This window comes from Oncorhynchus clarkii, chromosome 8 (assembly GCF_045791955.1).
Source record: "Oncorhynchus clarkii lewisi isolate Uvic-CL-2024 chromosome 8, UVic_Ocla_1.0, whole genome shotgun sequence".
In the NCBI taxonomy this organism is placed as follows: Eukaryota; Metazoa; Chordata; class Actinopteri; order Salmoniformes; family Salmonidae; genus Oncorhynchus; species Oncorhynchus clarkii.
Genome location: NC_092154.1, coordinates 466,864 through 484,613, shown reverse-complemented (window position 1 = coordinate 484,613; position 17,750 = coordinate 466,864). Strand labels below are relative to the sequence as shown.

The 17,750-nt window shown below is 42.5% G+C and overlaps 1 protein-coding gene across 1 annotated transcript in view; it reads left to right on the top strand.

The window, feature by feature from the left end:
• The window catches only part of LOC139414862 (ras-related protein Rab-10), a 40,798-nt gene extending 24,500 nt beyond the window's left edge, over positions 1–16,298 (top strand). The window contains exons 3-6 of the mRNA XM_071162442.1: positions 12,170–12,308; positions 12,800–12,889; positions 15,183–15,284; positions 15,380–16,298. Coding sequence (XP_071018543.1) covers positions 12,170–12,308; positions 12,800–12,889; positions 15,183–15,284; positions 15,380–15,466 — 418 coding nt within the window. The 3' untranslated portion in view covers positions 15,467–16,298. The remainder of the gene's footprint in view (positions 1–12,169; positions 12,309–12,799; positions 12,890–15,182; positions 15,285–15,379) is intronic.
• The last annotated feature ends 1,452 nt before the right edge of the window (positions 16,299–17,750 follow it).

The window sequence follows — 17,750 nt, the reverse complement described above, 5'->3', positions numbered from 1 at the left end:
GATGTGAAAAATAAACTGGGAACAGGGAATGTTGACTGGTTGTTCAGGGGGGGACAGGGGAAGTCAGATCTGTGGAAGACATTTGACTTAGTTGTGGAAATGAGATCCAGACAAAGGAGGACCAAGAGTTGCATGAGTATTATTATGCCAAACAGTCAGATTACACTTATTTGTTTTGACCATGTGGAACGGTGTAAACACTAAATAATTCTACCAGAGAGTCTGTTCTAACAACAAAAAAATATATAGAAAGCCTTTATTACAGTAGACGAAAAACAGTTGCATGCGTTTGTGAATTGCGGATTATTTATTCTTTAGGATAATTATTCAAAGCGCCCTTTGTTATTTAATTTTAAAAAAAATGTTTGATTGCATTAATGTCTCATGCTGTGTGATGGCATGAACGAATGAAAGATTTGATTTATCCAGTAGCCTATATATTGAAATATAGGCCTAAGTAACAGTATCAAGACTGAACAGGACACGCTCTTAGGCCTGAAGCTCCATGGTGGTTATACAAGGGTGTTATACAAAGCCTACTAATGATAATGACATTACTTATTGTTATAATGGTGATAATACTACGAACAAGGAGATGAATAGAAAGGAGGGTACAGGAGCGAGAACTGCATATTGTGTGTGACAAACGGGTGCAGTTATCATTTTTCTCTCTGTTTGGAACTGTGTAAACGACACTGAATCAATTCTAAGTTCTAAAGAAATGAAATGGCAAAGCCTTAATTACAGCAAAAAAAATATTAAAAACAAGCCGCATCGGTGAAATAGCTTTATCTGCCATGTTGCATGAGGCTTGGTGTTCACAGAATCAGTAGGCTATTAATCACTCAAACGGGTAATAGAAGCTCTTACTTTTGTAGATATACAGTGCATACGCCCTGACCTTTCCTTGTGTTACATTACAGCCTTATTCTAAAATGGATTAAACTGTCCCCCCCCTCATCAATCTACACACAATACTTCATAATGACAGAGCAAAAACAGGTTGTTTAGACATTTTTGCAAATATCTTAGAAAATAAAAAACGTCACATTTACATAAGTATTAAGACCCTATCCTCAGTACTTTGTTGAAACATCTTTGGCAGCGATTTCAGCCTCGAGTCTTCTTGAGTATAACTCTACAAGCTTGGCAAACCTGTATTTGAGGAGTTTCTCCCGTTCTTCTCTGCAGATATTCTCAAGCTCTGTCAGGTTAGATGTGGAGCGTCGCCGCACAGTCTCCAGAGATTTTCGATCGGGTTCAAGTCTGTGCTCTCAAGGACATTGAGACTTGTCATGTGCCTTTTACTGAGTGGCTTCTGTCTGGACACTCTGCCATAAAGGCCTGATTGGTGGATTGCTGCAGAGATGGTTGTCCTTCTGGAAGGTTCTCCCATCTCCACAGAGGAACTCTGGAGCTCTGTCAGTGACCATCGGGTTCTTGGTCACCTCCCTGACCAAGGCCCTTCTCCCCCTATTGTTCAGTTTGGCCTGGCGGCCAGCTCTAGGAAGAGTCTTGGTGGTTCCAAACTTGTTCCATTTAAGAATGATGACCACTGTGTTATTGGACCTTCAATACCGCAGAAATATTTTGTTACCCTTCCCCAGATCTGTGCCTCTACACAATCCTGTCTCTGAGCTTTACGGACAATTCTTTCGACCTCATGGCTTGGTTTTTGCTTTGATATGCACTGTCAACTGTGGGACCTTATGTCGACAGGTGTGCTTTTCCAAATCATGTCTAATCTAGTCCACATGTGGACTCCAATCAAGTTGAAAAACATCTCAAGGATGACCAATGTTAACAGGATGGAACTGAGCTCAATTTCGAGTTAAGTAAATAAGGTATTTCTGTTTTTTTTTTCATTTACTGATTAAAATTCACCGGTTTTCATTTATTTTATTGAGGGAAAAAATGTATTCAATCCATTTTAGAATAAGGGGTCAGGATACTTTCTGAATACACTGCACAGTCGTGGCCAAAAGTTGAGAATGACACACATATTAATTTTCACAAAGTCTGCTGCCTCAGTTTGTATGATGGCAATTTGCATATACTCCAGAATGTTATGAAGAGTGATCAGATTAATTGCAAAGTCCCTCTTTGCCATGCAAATGAACTGAATCCCCCAAAAACATTTCCACTGCATTTCAGCCCTGCCGCAAAAGGACCAGCTGACATCATGTCAGTGATTCTCTTGTTAACACAGGGGTGAGTGTTGACAAGGACAAGGCTGGAGATCACTCTGTCATGCTGATTGAGTTCTAGTAACAGACTGGAAGCTTCAAAGGGAGGGTGGTGCTTGGAATCACTGTTCCTGTTCTTCCTCTGTCAACCATTGTTACCTGCAAGGAAACACGTGCCGTCATCATTCCTTTGCACAAATCAAATCAAATCAAATGTATTTATATAGCCCTTCGTACATCAGCTGATATCTCAAAGAGCTGTACAGAAACCCAGCCTAAAACCCCAAACAGCAAGCAATGCAGGTGTAGAAGCACGGTGGCTAGGAAAAACTCCCTAGAAAGGCCAAAACCTAGGAAGAAACCTAGAGAGGAACCAGGCTATGTGGGGTGGCCAGTCCTCTTCTGGCTGTGCCGGGTGGAGATTATAAGCACAGCCCCCACACCACTAGAGGGATATCTTCAACCACCAATTTACCATCCTAAGACAAGGCTGAGTATAGCCCACAAAGACCTCCGCCACAGCACAACCCAAGGGGGAGGGGGGGGGCGCCAACCCAGACAGGATGACCACATCAGTGAATCAACCCACTCAGGTGACGCACCCCCTCCCAGGGACGGCATGAGAGAGCCCCAGTAAGCCAGTGACTCAGCCCCTGTAATAGGGTTAGCGGCAGAGAATCCCAGTGGAAAGAGGGGAACCGGCCAGGCAGAGACAGCAAAGGCGGTTCGTTGCTCCAGAGCCTTTCCGTTCACCCTCCCACTCCTGGGCCAGACTACACTCAATCATATGACCCACTGAAGAGATGAGTCTTCAGTAGAGACTTGAAGGTTGAGAGTCGAGTTTGCGTCTCTGACATGGGTAGGCAGACCGTTCCATAAAAATGGAGCTCTATAGGAGAAAGCCCTGCCTCCAGCTGTTTGCTTAGAAATTCTAGGGACAATTAGGAGGCCTGCGTCTTGTGACCGTAGCGTACGTGTAGGTATGTACGGCAGGACCAAATCAGAGAGATAGGTAGGAGCAAGCCCATGTAATGCTTTGTAGGCTAGCAGTAAAACCTTGAAATCAGCCCTTGCCTTGACAGGAAGCCAGTGTAGGGAGGCTAGCACTGGAGTAATATGATCAAATTTTTTGGTTCTAGTCAGGATTCTAGCAGCCGTATTTAGCACTAACTGAAGTTTATTTAGTGCTTTATCCGGGTAGCCGGAAAGTAGAGCATTGCAGTAGTCTAACCTAGAAGTGACAAAAGCATGGATTAATTTTTCTGCATTTTTGGACAAAGTTTCTGATTTTTGCAATGTTACGTAGATGGAAAAAAGCTGTCCTTGAAATGGTCTTGATATGTTCTTCAAAAGAGAGATCAGGGTCCAGAGTAACGCCGAGGTCCTTCACAGTTTTATTTGAGACGACTGTACAACCATTAAGATTAATTGTCAGATTCAACAGAAGATCTCTTTGTTTCTTGGGACCTAGAACAAGCATCTCTGTTTTGTCCGAGTTTAAAAGTAGAACGTTTGCAGCCATCCACTTCCTTATGTCTGAAACACATTCTTCTAGCAAGGGCAATTTTGGGGCTTCACCATGTTTCATTGAAATGTACAGCTGTGTGTCATCCGCATAGCAGTGAAAGTTAACATTATGTTTTCGAATGACATCCCCAAGAGGTATTATATATAGTGAAAACAATAGTGGTTCTAAAACAGAACCTTGAGCAACACTGAAACTTAGTTGATTTGGCAGAGGACAAACCATCCACAGAGACAAACTGATATCTTTCCGTCAGATGAGATCTAAACCAGGCCAGAACTTGTCCGTGTAGACCAATTTGGGTTTCCAATCTCTCCAAAAGAATGTGGTGATCGATGGTATCAAAAGCAGCACTAAGGTCTAGGAGCACGAGGACAGATGCAGAGCCTCGGTCCGATGCCATTAAAATGTCATTTACCACCTTCACAAGTGCCGTCTCAGTGCTATGATGGGGTCTAAAACCAGACTGAAGCATTTCGTATACATTGTTTGTCTTCAGGAAGGCAGTGAGTTGCTGCGCAACAGCCTTAACTAAAATTTTTGAGAGGAATGGAAGATTCAATATAGGCCGATAGTTTTTTATATTTTCTGGGTCAAGGTTTGGCTTTTTCAAGAGAGGCTTTATTACTGCCACTTTTAGTGAGTTTGGTACACATCCGGTGGATAGAGAGCCGTTTATTATGTTCAACATAGGAGGGCCAAGCACAGGAAGCAGCTCTTTCAGTAGTTTAGTTGGAATAGGGTCCAGTATGCAGCTTGAAGGTTTAGAGGCCATGAATATTTTAATCATTGTGTCAAGAGATATAGTACTAAAACACTTGAGCGTCTCTCTTGATCCTAGGTCCTGGCAGAGTTGTGCAGACTCAGGACAACTGAGCTTTGAAGGAATACGCAGATTTATGGAGGAGTCCGTAATTTGCTTTCTAACAATCATAATCTTTTCCTCAAAGAAGTTCATGAATTTATCACTGCTAAAGTGAAAGTCATCCTCTCTTGGGGAATGCTGCTTTTTAGTTAGCTTTGCGACAGTATCAAAAAGGAATTTCAGATTGTTCTTATTTTCCTCAATTAAGTTAGAAAAATAGGATGATCGAGCAGCAGTAAGGGCTCTTCGGTACTGCACAGTACTGTCTTTCCAAGCTAGTCGGAAGACTTCCAGTTTGGTGTGGCGCCATTTCCGTTCCAATTTTCTGGAAGCTTGCTTCAGAGCTCAGGTATTTTCTGTGTACCAGGGAGCTAGTTTCATATGAGAAATGTTTTTAGTTTTTAGGGGTGCAACTGCATCTAGGGTATTGCGCAAGGTTAAATTGAGTTCCTCAGTTAGGTGGTTAACTGATTTTTGTCCTCTGGCGTCCTTGGGTAGACAGAGGGAATCTGGAAGGACATCAAGGAATCTGTGTTGTCTGTGAATTTATAGCACAACTTTTGATGATCCTTGGTTGGGGTCTGAGCAGATTATTTGTTGCAATTGCAAACGTAATAAAATGGTGGTCCGATAGTCCTGGATTATGATGAAAAACATTAAGATCCACAACATTTATTCCATGGGACAAAACTAGGTCCAGCGTATGACTGTGACAGTGAGTGGGTCCAGAGACATGTTGGACAATACCCACTGAGTCGATGATGGCTCCGAAAGCCTTTTGGAGTGGGTCTGTGGACTTTTCCATGTGAATATTAAAGTCACCAAAGATTAGAATATTATCCGCTATGACTACAAGGTCCGATAGGAATTCAAGGAACTCAGTGAGGAACGCTGTATATGGCCCAGGAGGCCTGTAAACAGTAGCTATAAAAAGTGATTGAGATTTCATGACTAGAAGCTCAAAAGACGAAAACTGCATATTTTTTTTTGTAAATTTAAATGTGCTATCATAAATGTTAGCAACACCTCCGCCTTTGCGGGATGCACGGGGGATATGGTCACTAGTGTAGCCAGGAGGTGAGGTCTCATTTAACACAGTAAATTCATCAGGCTTAAGCCATGTTTCAGTCAGGCCAATCACATCAAGATTATGATCAGTGATTAGTTCATTGACTATAATTGCCTTTGAAGTAAGGGATCTAACATTAAGTAGCCCTATTTTGAGATGTGAGGTATCATGATCTCTTTCAATAATGACAGGAATGGAGGTGGTCTTTATCCCAGTGAGATTGCTAAGGCGAACACCGCCATGTTTAGTTTTGCCCAACCTAGGTCGAGGCACAGACACGGTCTCAATGGTGATACCTGAGCTGACTTCACTGACTGTGCTAGTGGCAGACTCCACTATGCTGGCAGGCTGGCTAACAGCCTGCTGCCTGGCCTGCACCCTATTTCATTGTGGAGCTAGAGGAGTTAGAGCCCTGTCTATGTTGGTAGATAAAATGAGAGCACCCCTCCAGCTAGGATGGAGTCCGTCACTCCTCAGCAGGTCAGGCTTGGTCCTGTTTGTGGGTGAGTCCCAGAAAGAGGGCCAATTATCTACAAATTCTATCTTTTGGGAGGGGCAGAAAACAGTTTTCAACAAGCGATTGAGTTGTGAGACTCTGCTGTAGAGCTCATCACTCCCCCTAACTGGGAGGGGGCCAGAGACAATTACTCGATGCCGACACATCTTTCTAGCTGATTTACACGCAGAAGCTATGTTGCGCTTGGTGATCTCTGACTGTTTCATCCTAACATCGTTGGTGCCGACGTGGATAACTATCTCTATACTCTCTACACTCGCAGATTAGCCTTAACGTCGGTAGCCCTGTCCCCCGGTAAACAGTGTATGATCGCTGGATGATTTGTTTTAAGTCTAATACTGTGGGTAATGGAGTCGCCAATGACTAGAGTTTTCAATTTGTCAGAGCTAATGGTGGGAAGCTTCGGCGTCTCAGACCCCGTAACGGGAGGAGTAGAGACCAGAGAAGACTCGGCCTCTGACTCCGATCCGCTGCTTAATGGGGAAAACCGGTTGAAAGTTTCTGTCGGCTGAATGAGCGACACCGGTTGAGCGTTCCTACAGCATTTCCTTCCAGAAACCGTGAGAAAGTTGTCCGGCTGCGGGGACTGTGCCAGGGGATTTATACTACTATCTGTACTTACTGGTGGCACAGACGCTGTTTCATCCTTTCCTACACTGAAATTACCCTTGCCTAGCGATTGCGTCTGAAGCTGGGCTTGTAGCACAGCTATCCTCGCCGTAAGGCGAGTACAGCGACTGCAATTAGAAGGCATCATGTTAATGTTACTACTTAGCTTCGGCTGTTGGAGGTCCTGACGAATCGTGTCCAGATAAAGCGTCCGGAGTGAAAAAGTTGAGGGGAAAAAAAAAATATATATATATATATATACGGTATATATACGGTAATTAAAAAGTAAAAAACGTAAATTTGTCAGGTAGCAAAACAGGTTGGGCTTCACAGGCAAGGATATTGGGCTTCACAGGCAAGGATATTGCTGCCAGTAAGATTACACCTAAATCAACCATTTATCAGATCATCAAGAACTTCAAGGAGAGCGGTTCAAAGAAAGTCCAGCTAGCGCCAGGACCGTCTCCTAAAGTTGATTCCGCTGCGGGGTCGGGGCACAACCAGTACAGAGCTTGCTCAGGAAGGGCAGCAGGCAGGTGTGAGTGCATCTGCGCGCACAATGAGGCAAAGACTTTTGGAGGATGGCCTGGTGTCAAGAAGGGCAGCAAAGAAGCCACTTCTCTCCAGGCAAAACATCAGGGACAGACTGATATTCTGCAAAAGGTACAGGGATTGGACTGCTGAGGACTGGGGTGAAGTCATTTTCTCTGAATCCCCTTTCTGATTGTTTGGTGCAATCCGGAAAAAAGCTTGTCCTGAGAAGACAAGGTGAGCGCTACGATCAGTCCTGTGTCATGCCAACAGTAAAGCATCCTGCGACGATTCATATGTGGGGTTGCTTCTCAGCCAAGGGAGTGGGCTCACTCACAATTTTGCCTAAGAACACAGCCATGAATAAGGAATGGTACCAACACGTCCTCCGAGAGCAACTTCTCCCAACCATCCAGGAACAGTTTGGTGACGAACAATGTGTTTTCCGGCATGATGGAGCACCTTGCCTTAATGCAAAAGTGATAACGAAGTGGCTCGGGGAACAAAACATCAATATTTTGTGTCCATTGCGGGGAAACTCCCCAGACCTTAATCCCATTAAGAACTTGTGGTCAATCCTCAAGAGACCGGTGGACAAACAACAACACACACATCCTGACAAACTCCAATCATTGATTATGCAAGAATGGGCTGCCATGTGGCCCAGAAGTTGATTGACAGCATGCCAGGGCGGATTGCAGAGGTCTTGAAAAAGAAGGGTCAACACTGCAAATATTGACTCTTTGCGTCAACTTCATGTAATTGTCAATAAAAGCCTTTGACACTTATGAAATGCTTCTAATTATACTTCAGTATTCCATATTAACATCTGACAAAATTATCTAAAGACACTGATGCAGCAAACATTGTGGAAATTTATATTTGTGTCATTCTCAACTTTTGGACACGACTGTATATAATATATACAGTTTGAAGTCGGAAGTTTACATGCACTTAGGTTGGAGTCAATAAAACTTGTTTTTCAACCACTCCACAAATGTCTTGTTAACACACTATAGTTTTGGCAAATCGGTTAGGACATCTACTTTGTGCATGACACAAGTGATTTTTCCAACAATAGTTTACAGACAGATTATTTCACTTATAATTCTCTATTACAATTCCAGTGGTTCAGACGTTTACATACTTGTTGACTGTGCCTTTAAACAGCTTGGAAAATTCCAGAAAATGTCATGGCTTTAGAAGCTTCTGATAGGCTAATTGACATAATTTGAGTCAATTGGAGAGGTGTACCTGTGGATGTATTTCAAGGCCCACCTTCAAACTCAGTGCCTCTTTGCTTGGCGTCATGGGAAGATCAAAAGAAATCAGCCAAGACCTCAGAAAAATAATTGTAGACCTCCACAAGTCTGGTTCATCCTTGGGAGCAATTTCCAAAAGCCTGAAGGTACCACGTTCATCTGTACAAACAATAGTACGCAAGTATAAACACCATGGGACCACGCAGCCATCATACTGCTCAGGAAGGAGACTCGTTCTGTCTCCTAGAGATGAACGTACTTTGGTGCGAAAAGTGCAAATCAATCCCAGAGCAACAGCAAAGGACCTTGTGAAGATGCTGGAGGAAACAGGCACAAAAGTATCTATATCCACAGTAAAACGAGTCCTATATTGTCATCACCTGAAAGGCCACTCTGCAAGGAAGAAGCCGCTGCTCCAAAACCGCCATAAAAAGCCAGACTACAGTTTGCAACTGCACACAACTGGGACAAAGATCATACTTTTTGGAGAAATGTCCTTTGGTCTGATGAATCAAAAATAGACCTGTTTGGCCATAATGCCCATCATTATGTTTGGAGGAAAAAGGGGGAGGCTTGCCGAGGAACACCATCCCAACCGTGAAGAACGTGGGTGGCAGCATCATGTTGTGGGGGTGCTTTGCTGTAGGAGGGACTGGTGCACTTCACAAAATAGATGGCATCATGAGAAAATAGAAGAATGTGGATATATTGAAGCAACATCTCAAGACATCAGTCAGGAAGTTGAAGCTTGCTCGCAAATGGGTCTTCCAAATGGACAATGACCCCAAGCATACTTCCAAAGTTGTGGCAAAATGGCTTACGGACAACAGTCAAGTGGCCATCACAAAGCCCTGACCTCAATCCTATAGAACATTTGTGGGCACAACTGAAAAAGCGTGTGCGAGCAAGGAGGCCTAGAAACCCGACTCAGTTACACCACTTATTGTGGGAAGCTTGTGGAAGGCTACCCAAAACGTTTGACCCAAGTTAAACAATTTAAAGGCAATGCTACCAAATACTAGTGCTTCAGTGTATGTAAACTTCTGACCCACAGGGAATGCGATGACAGAAATAAAAGCTGAAATACATTATTCTTTACTATTATTCTGACATTTCACATTCTTAAAATAAAGTGGTGATCCTAACTGACTTAAGACAAGGCATTTTTACTAGGATTTAAACAAGGGGACAGCTGGTCAGGAGAGGTTTATATATGCGTTTAACAGGGGGACAGCTGGTCAAAGCTGTTTTTATATACGTGTTTAACCTCTCTAGGGTATGTGGGACGCTCCCACCTGGCCAACATCCAGTGAGATTGCAGAGCGCCAAATTCAAATACAGAAATACTCATTATAAAAATTCTGAAAACAAACCATATTTTACATAGGTTTAAAGATTAACTTCTTGTGAATACAACCACGGTGTCAGATTTTAAAAATGCTTTTACGGCGAAAGCATAACTTACGATTATTTGAGAACATAGCCCAGCAGACAAATCATTACAAACAGTAGCCAACCAAGTAGAAGTTACACAAGTCAGAAATAGAGAGAAAATGAATCCCTTACCTTTGATCTTCATATGGTTGTACTCAGAAGACATTCATTTACTCAATAAATGTTCCTTTTGTTTGATAGTCTCTTTATATCCAAAAACCTCTCTTTTGTTCGTTTTCTTCAGTAATCCCCAGGCTCAAACACAGTCAAAACAGACAGACAAAAAAATCTAATTGGGTCCACTCATTCAGACTGGTCTTACTCCCTCACTTATCAGAATACAAGCCTGAAACATATTATAAAGACTGTTGACATCTAGTGGAAGGCATAGGAACTGCAATTTGAGTTCTAAGTCAATGGATACTGTAATGGAATTGAATAGAAAACTACAAAACCAGAAACTTTCCTGAATAGATTTCTCAGGTTTCCGCCTGCCAAATCAGTTCTGTTATACTCAGACACTATTTTAACAGTTTTGGAAACTTTAGTGTTTTCTATCCAAATCTACCAGTTATATGAATATCATATCTTCTGGGCCCGAGTAGCAGGCTGTTTAATTTGGGCATGCTTTTCATCCAAAATTCCGAATGCTGCCCCCTACCTTAGAGAAGTTAACAAGGGGACAGCTGGTCAGGAGATGTTTATATATGTGTTTTTACAGGGACACAGCTGGTCAGGAGAGGTTTATATATAATGTGTAACTTCTTATGGCTGCAATCCCGTTAACGGGATGATATGACAACAGCCAGTGAAAGTGCAGGGCACCAAATTCAAAACAGAAATCTCATAATTAAAATTCCTCAAACATACATGTATCTTATACCGTTTTAATGGTAATCTTGTTGTTAATCCCACCACAGTGTCCGATTTCAAATAGGCTTTACAGCGAAAGCACCACAATTGTTAGGTCACCACCAAGCCACAGAAACACAGCCATTTTTTTTCAGCCAAAGTGGAGTTTCAAAAAGCACAAATAGAGATAAAATTAATCACTAACCTTTGATCTTCATCAGATGACACTCATAGGACTTCATGTTACACAGTACATGTATGTTTTGTTTGATAAAGTTCATATTTATATCTGAGTTTACATTGGCGTGTTACATTCACTAGTTCCAAAAACATCCAGTGATTTTGCATAGCCACATCATTCAACAGAAATACTCATCATAAATGTAGATGGTAATACAAGTTATACACATGGAATTATAGATACCTCTCCTTAATGCAAGCGCTGTGTCTGATTTTAATAAATTAAAAAAACATTACGGAATAAGCAAACCATGCAATAATCTGAGACGGCGCTCAGAAGTAAAAGTCACAATAGCCGCGATGATGGCGTCAACATAAACAAGAAATGACATGATAAATATTCCCTTACCTTTGATCTACATCAGAAAGCACTCCAGGAATCACAGGTCCACAATAAATGGTTGTTTTGTTCGATAATGTCTGTTATTTATGTCCAAATACCTTCCTTTGGTAGCGCGTTTGGTATACATATCCAAACGCTCATTCTGGTCAGCGTTATGTCAGACAAAAACTTCAAAAAGTTATATTACAGATCGAAGAAACATTTCAAACTAAGTATAGAATCAATAATTATGATGTTTTTAACATAAAGCTTCAATAAAGTTCCAACCGGAGTATTCCTTTGTCTTCATGATCAATGGAATGCAAGTGGATACCATGAGGAATGCGCGTGGTCAGAAAATGGCTGACAGCCAGACACCTGTTCATTCTGTTCTTATTCAGTCCCACAACAAAGTAGAAGTCTCATTCAAATTTCTATAGATGGTTGACATCTAGTGGAACCCCTAGGCAGTGCAACATATCTCAAGGGGATTTCATTGGGAACTGTGGTGAATACATACAAAGCTCAGATTTCTCCTCGGGATTTCGTCTGCCATATGAGTTCTGTTATAGACAGACATCATTCAAACAGTTTTAGAAACTTAAGTGTTTTCTATCCAATACTACTAATAATATGCATATATTAGCAACTGAGACTGAGGAGCAGGCTGTTTTACTTTGGGCAACTTATTCATCCAAGCTACTCAATACTGCCCCCCAGCCATAAGAGGTTTATATATATATAATGTGTTTAACAGGGACACCGCTGGTCAGGAGCGGTTCCACACCATCACCACGTCCTACTACCGAGGCGCCATGGGCATCATGCTGGTCTATGACATCACCAACGCCAAGAGCTTCGAGAACATCAGCAAGTGGCTCCGCAACATCGACGAGGTACACATACTTACACACATGGACATTATACACACCAATGTTTGAGACCACCTAAAGAGAGACTGGAGAAAATGGCGACAGTCAAGACCCAGACCGGGAGGGGGAAATGCCAGTCCAGTTCAAGACCATTATTGTAATTTTGTCAAATCACCACCATAATAAGAGTTAAAAATGTCCAGTATTTTTTTGTTCATATTTCAGAACAACATATGGATTCTATATAGACATTGATTAATGAAAACATACACACTGAGGGAAAATAGAGCCACCCTACATATTATTTTTAACCCAAACACAGTGGGGAACAATGGGCCTTCTAAGCCTTCAGAGAAGGGCTAAAGAATTATTCAATAATAATTCTAGAAATTACATTATTTATTTAGTAAATATTTTCTTAACTCTATTTTCTTAACTGCATTGTTGGTTAAGGGCCTGTAAGGAAGCATTTCACGGTAAGGGTTCGAGTTAGTCTGAAATATTATGTTTTTCAGCATGCCAATGAGGACGTGGAGAGAATGCTGCTAGGCAACAAGTGTGACATGGAGGACAAGAGGGTGGTACCAAAAGCCAAGGGAGAGCAGGTGAGACACAACCCATACAGCAGGGTTTCCGTTATGAAAATGGACGTATAGACCGGCAGCATCTACATTTGAGAAACGTATGGGACCCATATGCATTGGGTCCTTAACCTGATTAGGGCGTCCACCCACGGTGCTCAGAATTAAAGAAATCCCATTTAGGTTATGGTATATATCTTTGCTATGTATCTTTATGTACATATTCTTTATCCCCTTACACTTGTCTATAAGGTAGTAGTATTGGAATTGTTAGCTAGATTACTTGTTGGTTATTACTACATTGTCGGAACTAGAAGCACAAGCATTTCGCTACACTCGCATTAACATCTGCTAACCATGTGTGTGACAAATAAAATTTGATTTGATTTGAACTTTTGTGTGTTTTAATAACAGACTTGTATGCCATCTGTAAATACAATTGTTAAATTATGAGCCTAGTTTATTTAGCTACAGAAAAAGTCAGCAACCTTCCCGCTAGCCATGACTGGCTGAGATAATGAGTGGGCTGGACATGCCGATAGATGAGTTCGGATTCGTCTGCCATGTAGCACGCTTCTGTCTATAATATGAGCTGCCCTGTATGTGTAGGTAATCCTTTCTAACGCAGCTGTTTGAAAGACATCACGTAGTATAACTGAAAAGGTGTTGCTCTCCACTTTCTGGAGGACCGAGTTTTGAAATCAGTGGAATTTGAGTATGATAACTAAGGAGATGGAGAAAATTCTGGCATTTGATTTGCAAATATGCAGACAGAGTCGAAAAAATATCACACAGAAGGCTGTGGTATAAAACACCTGTCCGGATTACATCTTCAATCTCAGGCAACCATGACAGAGAGGGAGAAGCATCCATTCATGCGGGTAAGAGAGTCTAGCTAGCTACATTTTCAGATATTACGCATTTCAATATTTTATCAAAGTAGTTTTCATTTCAAGTTAAAGTGTACTGTTAGCTAGCTATTTAATGTTAGCTGGCTGGCTAGCTAGCTAATGTTACATGTATGATGTAATATTATCCGTTCACCTACTCTGCGTCTCACAAACCAAAAATCTCACATTTGGACTCATCAGACCAAAATACAGATTTCCACTGATCTGCTCGTGTTTCTTGGCCCAATCAAGTCTCATTGGTGTCCTTTAGTAGTGGTTTCTTTGCAGCAATTTGACCATGAAGGCCTGATTCACACAGTCTCCTCTGAACAGTTGATGTTGAGATGTCTGTTACCTGAACTCTTATGCATTTATTTGGGCTGCAATTTCTGAGGCTGGGAACTCTAATGAACTTATCCTCTGCAGCAGAGGTAACCCTGGGTCTTCCTTCCCTGTGACAATCCTCACGAGAGCCAGTTTCAGCACTTGATGGTTTTTGAAACTGCATTCGAAGAAACTTTCAAAGTTCTTGACATTTTCCAGATTGACTGACCTTCATGTTTTAAAGTAATGATGGACTGTAATTTCTCTTTTGCTTATTTGAGCTGTTCTTGCCATACTATGGAGTTGGTATTTGACCAATTAGGGCTATCTTCTGTATACCCCACCTACCTTGACACAACACAACTGGAAAAACACATTAAGAAGGAAATATATTCCACAAAATAACTTTTAACAAGTCACACCACTTATTTGAAATGCATTCCAGGTGACTACCTCATGAAGCTGGTTGAGAGAATGCCAAGAGTATGCAAAACTGTCAAGGCAAAGGGTGGCTATTTGAAAAATCTAAAATGTATTTTGATTTGTTTAACACTTTGTTTGGTTACTACATGATTCCATATGTTGTTTCATAGTTTTGATGTCTTCACTATTATTCTACAATGTAAAACCCTGGAATTAGTAGGTGTCAACTTTTGACTGGTACTGTGTATACACATGCATACATACAGCGTGGATTACACTAGCTTGAGCTTGTGCAACACAAGAACACACACAATTAAAGGTTGTAAGGAAACCTGATTCCTGTCTCACAGGAGACTTGCCTTATTTTGGGACCAACCCTCTAATATTTTCATCTCTCGCTCTCTCGCCGCTCTCTCGCCCCTCTCTCGCTCTCTCACCCTCCTATCTCTCTCACCCTCCTATCTCTCTCACCCTCCTATCTCTCTCGCCCCTCCTATCTCTCTCGCCCCTCCTATCTCTCTCGCCCCTCCTATCTCTCTCGCCCCTCCCATCTCTCTCTCGCCCCTCCCATCTCTCTCTCGCCCCTCCTCTCTCTCTCGCCCCTCCGCTCTCGCCCCTCCGCTCTCGCCCCTCCTCTCTCGCCCCTCCGCTCTCGCCCCTCCGCTCTCTCTCTCTCGCAGATTGCCAGAGAACATGGTATTAGGTTTTTTGAGACGAGTGCCAAGGCCAACATCAGCATCGAGAAGGCTTTCCTCACGCTAGCAGAAGACATCCTCAGGAAGGTGTGTGTAATAATGGTGTCGATGGAATGTTTCTATGCATAGTGTGTGTATATATATATATATATATATATAACAAACGTGGGTGTGTGTTGCAGACGCCCGTCAAAGAGCCCAACAGTGAAAACGTGGACATCAGCGGTGGGAGTGGAGTCACAGGATGGAAGAGCAAGTGCTGCAGTTAGAACAACCCAGTCTGTCCCTCACACACACACACTAACGCACGGAAGCACACACACTCTCTCTAACCGCTAACTCAGTCTCTCTAACACTCGTCCCCTCTATCTGTTCTCTCTCTATCTCCATCTGTTCTCACTGACAATAAACCACTTCAGTCTTCTATTCCCACCCCCCCCCCCTCATGGTCTGATGTCATCTTTCTGAAAATCAGTTTTGGTAATAAGAGATCATGTTTCCTGTTTATTTTAAAGGTTGCAAAACGCGAGTCAAAAAGTCAGTCACCTTTTTAATATTTTCTTTGAGTCCACCGGGTCACCTCACCGTCGGTCAGGAAAATACCTAAAATAAAAAAATAAAAAGACAAATGTAGGACTAACATTTTGTACACTAGTGGGTTTCTGAGACGTGTTGGGTCATTTTGAGTTTTGTAACTGAGGGTTTATTTTGTCCTGTGCCTTATATGGAAGACGGGGGCGGAGACACATCCACCCAATAAAATGTGTTTAATCTTCTTGCTCCTCCCATAGTGAGGCCCAGCAGAAAGGTTTGAATTTCTGCTCCAACCAGAGAACAGCTTGTTAGGATGTCTGCTCCAACCAGAGAACAGCTTGTTAGGATGTCTGCTTAACGATGGGGGATTGTTTTACATTTTGATTTATTTTCCTTTATTTGTGGTTTAATTTTTCATGCATGCAGATGTGTTTGGGTTGGAAGCGTTTGTAATACGTTGTTTCTGTAATGTTGGAACACTCTCTCGGTTGTATGGAAGGAGATTGAACGTTCTCAAGAAAATTCAAACAGTTTTGCAGATCCATTAAAAATAAGCTTGTTTAAGTTCCTGGACTCGCTGTTGTGTTTCTGTTCATTACTGTGCTCCTTAGTGTGTCTGACAGAGCATGTTAGCTTGGTGCTACCGGCCTGTTCATTGGGTTCAACATTGTGTTTTACTGTGGATGAAGTGAAGGGAATGATGAACACAGTGATCACGCTGGTTCCACCAGGCTAAAAGAGAATCCCAATTGGTTTTGCTTCCCTTCTGTCCTCTGCTTCCCTTCTGTCCTCTGCTGTCCTCTGCTTCCCTCTGTCCTCTGCTTGCCCTCCTGTCCTCTGCTTGCCCTCCTGTCCTCTGCTTCCCTTCTGTCCTCTGCTTCCCTTCTGTCCTCTGCTTCCCTTCTGTCCTCTGCTTCCCTTCTGTCCTCTGCTTGCCCTCCTGTCCTCTGCTTGCCCTCCTGTCCTCTGCTTCCCTTCTGTCCTCTGCTTCCCTTCTGTCCTCTGCTTCCCTTCTGTCCTCTGCTTGCCTCTTTGGGGGGGAAAAAGTAAAAGGTAATCAAGGAGAGGAAACCTTGAAACAAATGCGCTTGTATGAAATGACTCCTCCACTCTTGGGGGCAATGCAAATAGTCTAGGTGGTCATTTGATTAGATGTTCAGGGGTCTTATGACCTGGGGTTAGAAGCTGTTAGAAGCTTGGTGCTCCGGTACCGCTTGCCGTGCGATAGCAGAGAGAACAGTCTATGACTAGGGTGGCTGGAGTCATTACAATTTTTAGGGCCTTCCTCTGACACCGCCTGGTATAGGTGATAGATGGCCGGAAGCTTAGCCCAGGTGATGTACAGGGCCGTATGCACTTCCCTCTGTAGAGCCTTGTGGTCGGAGGCCGAGCAGTTGCCACACCAGGCAGTGATGCATGTGTTGTAGATTGTCATTCTCATTGAAAGGAAGTCTAAGTGGTAGATCTGTTCTGTGTGTGCATTTTCTATTTAAATTTGCATCTTATACTTTCGGTTTTGAACACCAGATTCAAACAGCTGAAAATACAATATTTTTGGTTATGTAAAATACATTTCACAGCTGTTTAGATGGTACAATGATTCTCTACACTACACTTGTTTTGTCACAATCTGAATTTTAGCAACCAGGAAATGGCATACAATTTGTTTTATAAATAACCCAAGATCGATCAGCATGACATTACCAATAGGAGCAAATAAACCATAGTGCAGAACAAGCAAGGAGGTGGGCGGAGCCAAGCACGAGCTAGTGAGATCCTATTGGCACATTCTAGCATTTCTTTTTTCAGTTCGGGAACGCCTACTCTGAAGGCACTAGCCAATCTTGGGGGTTGGGATCATAACATGGTTCAGCTCATCTCTGCAGCGAGAGAAGGCTAAAAAGGTGGAGATTAAAAGCTGGACTCCTGAACTCCTCCAGGTCTGTTTTGAGTCCACTGACTGGATGACGGACAGCACCAATGACCTGGAAGAGGCAGCGGATACAGTCTGAGTACATC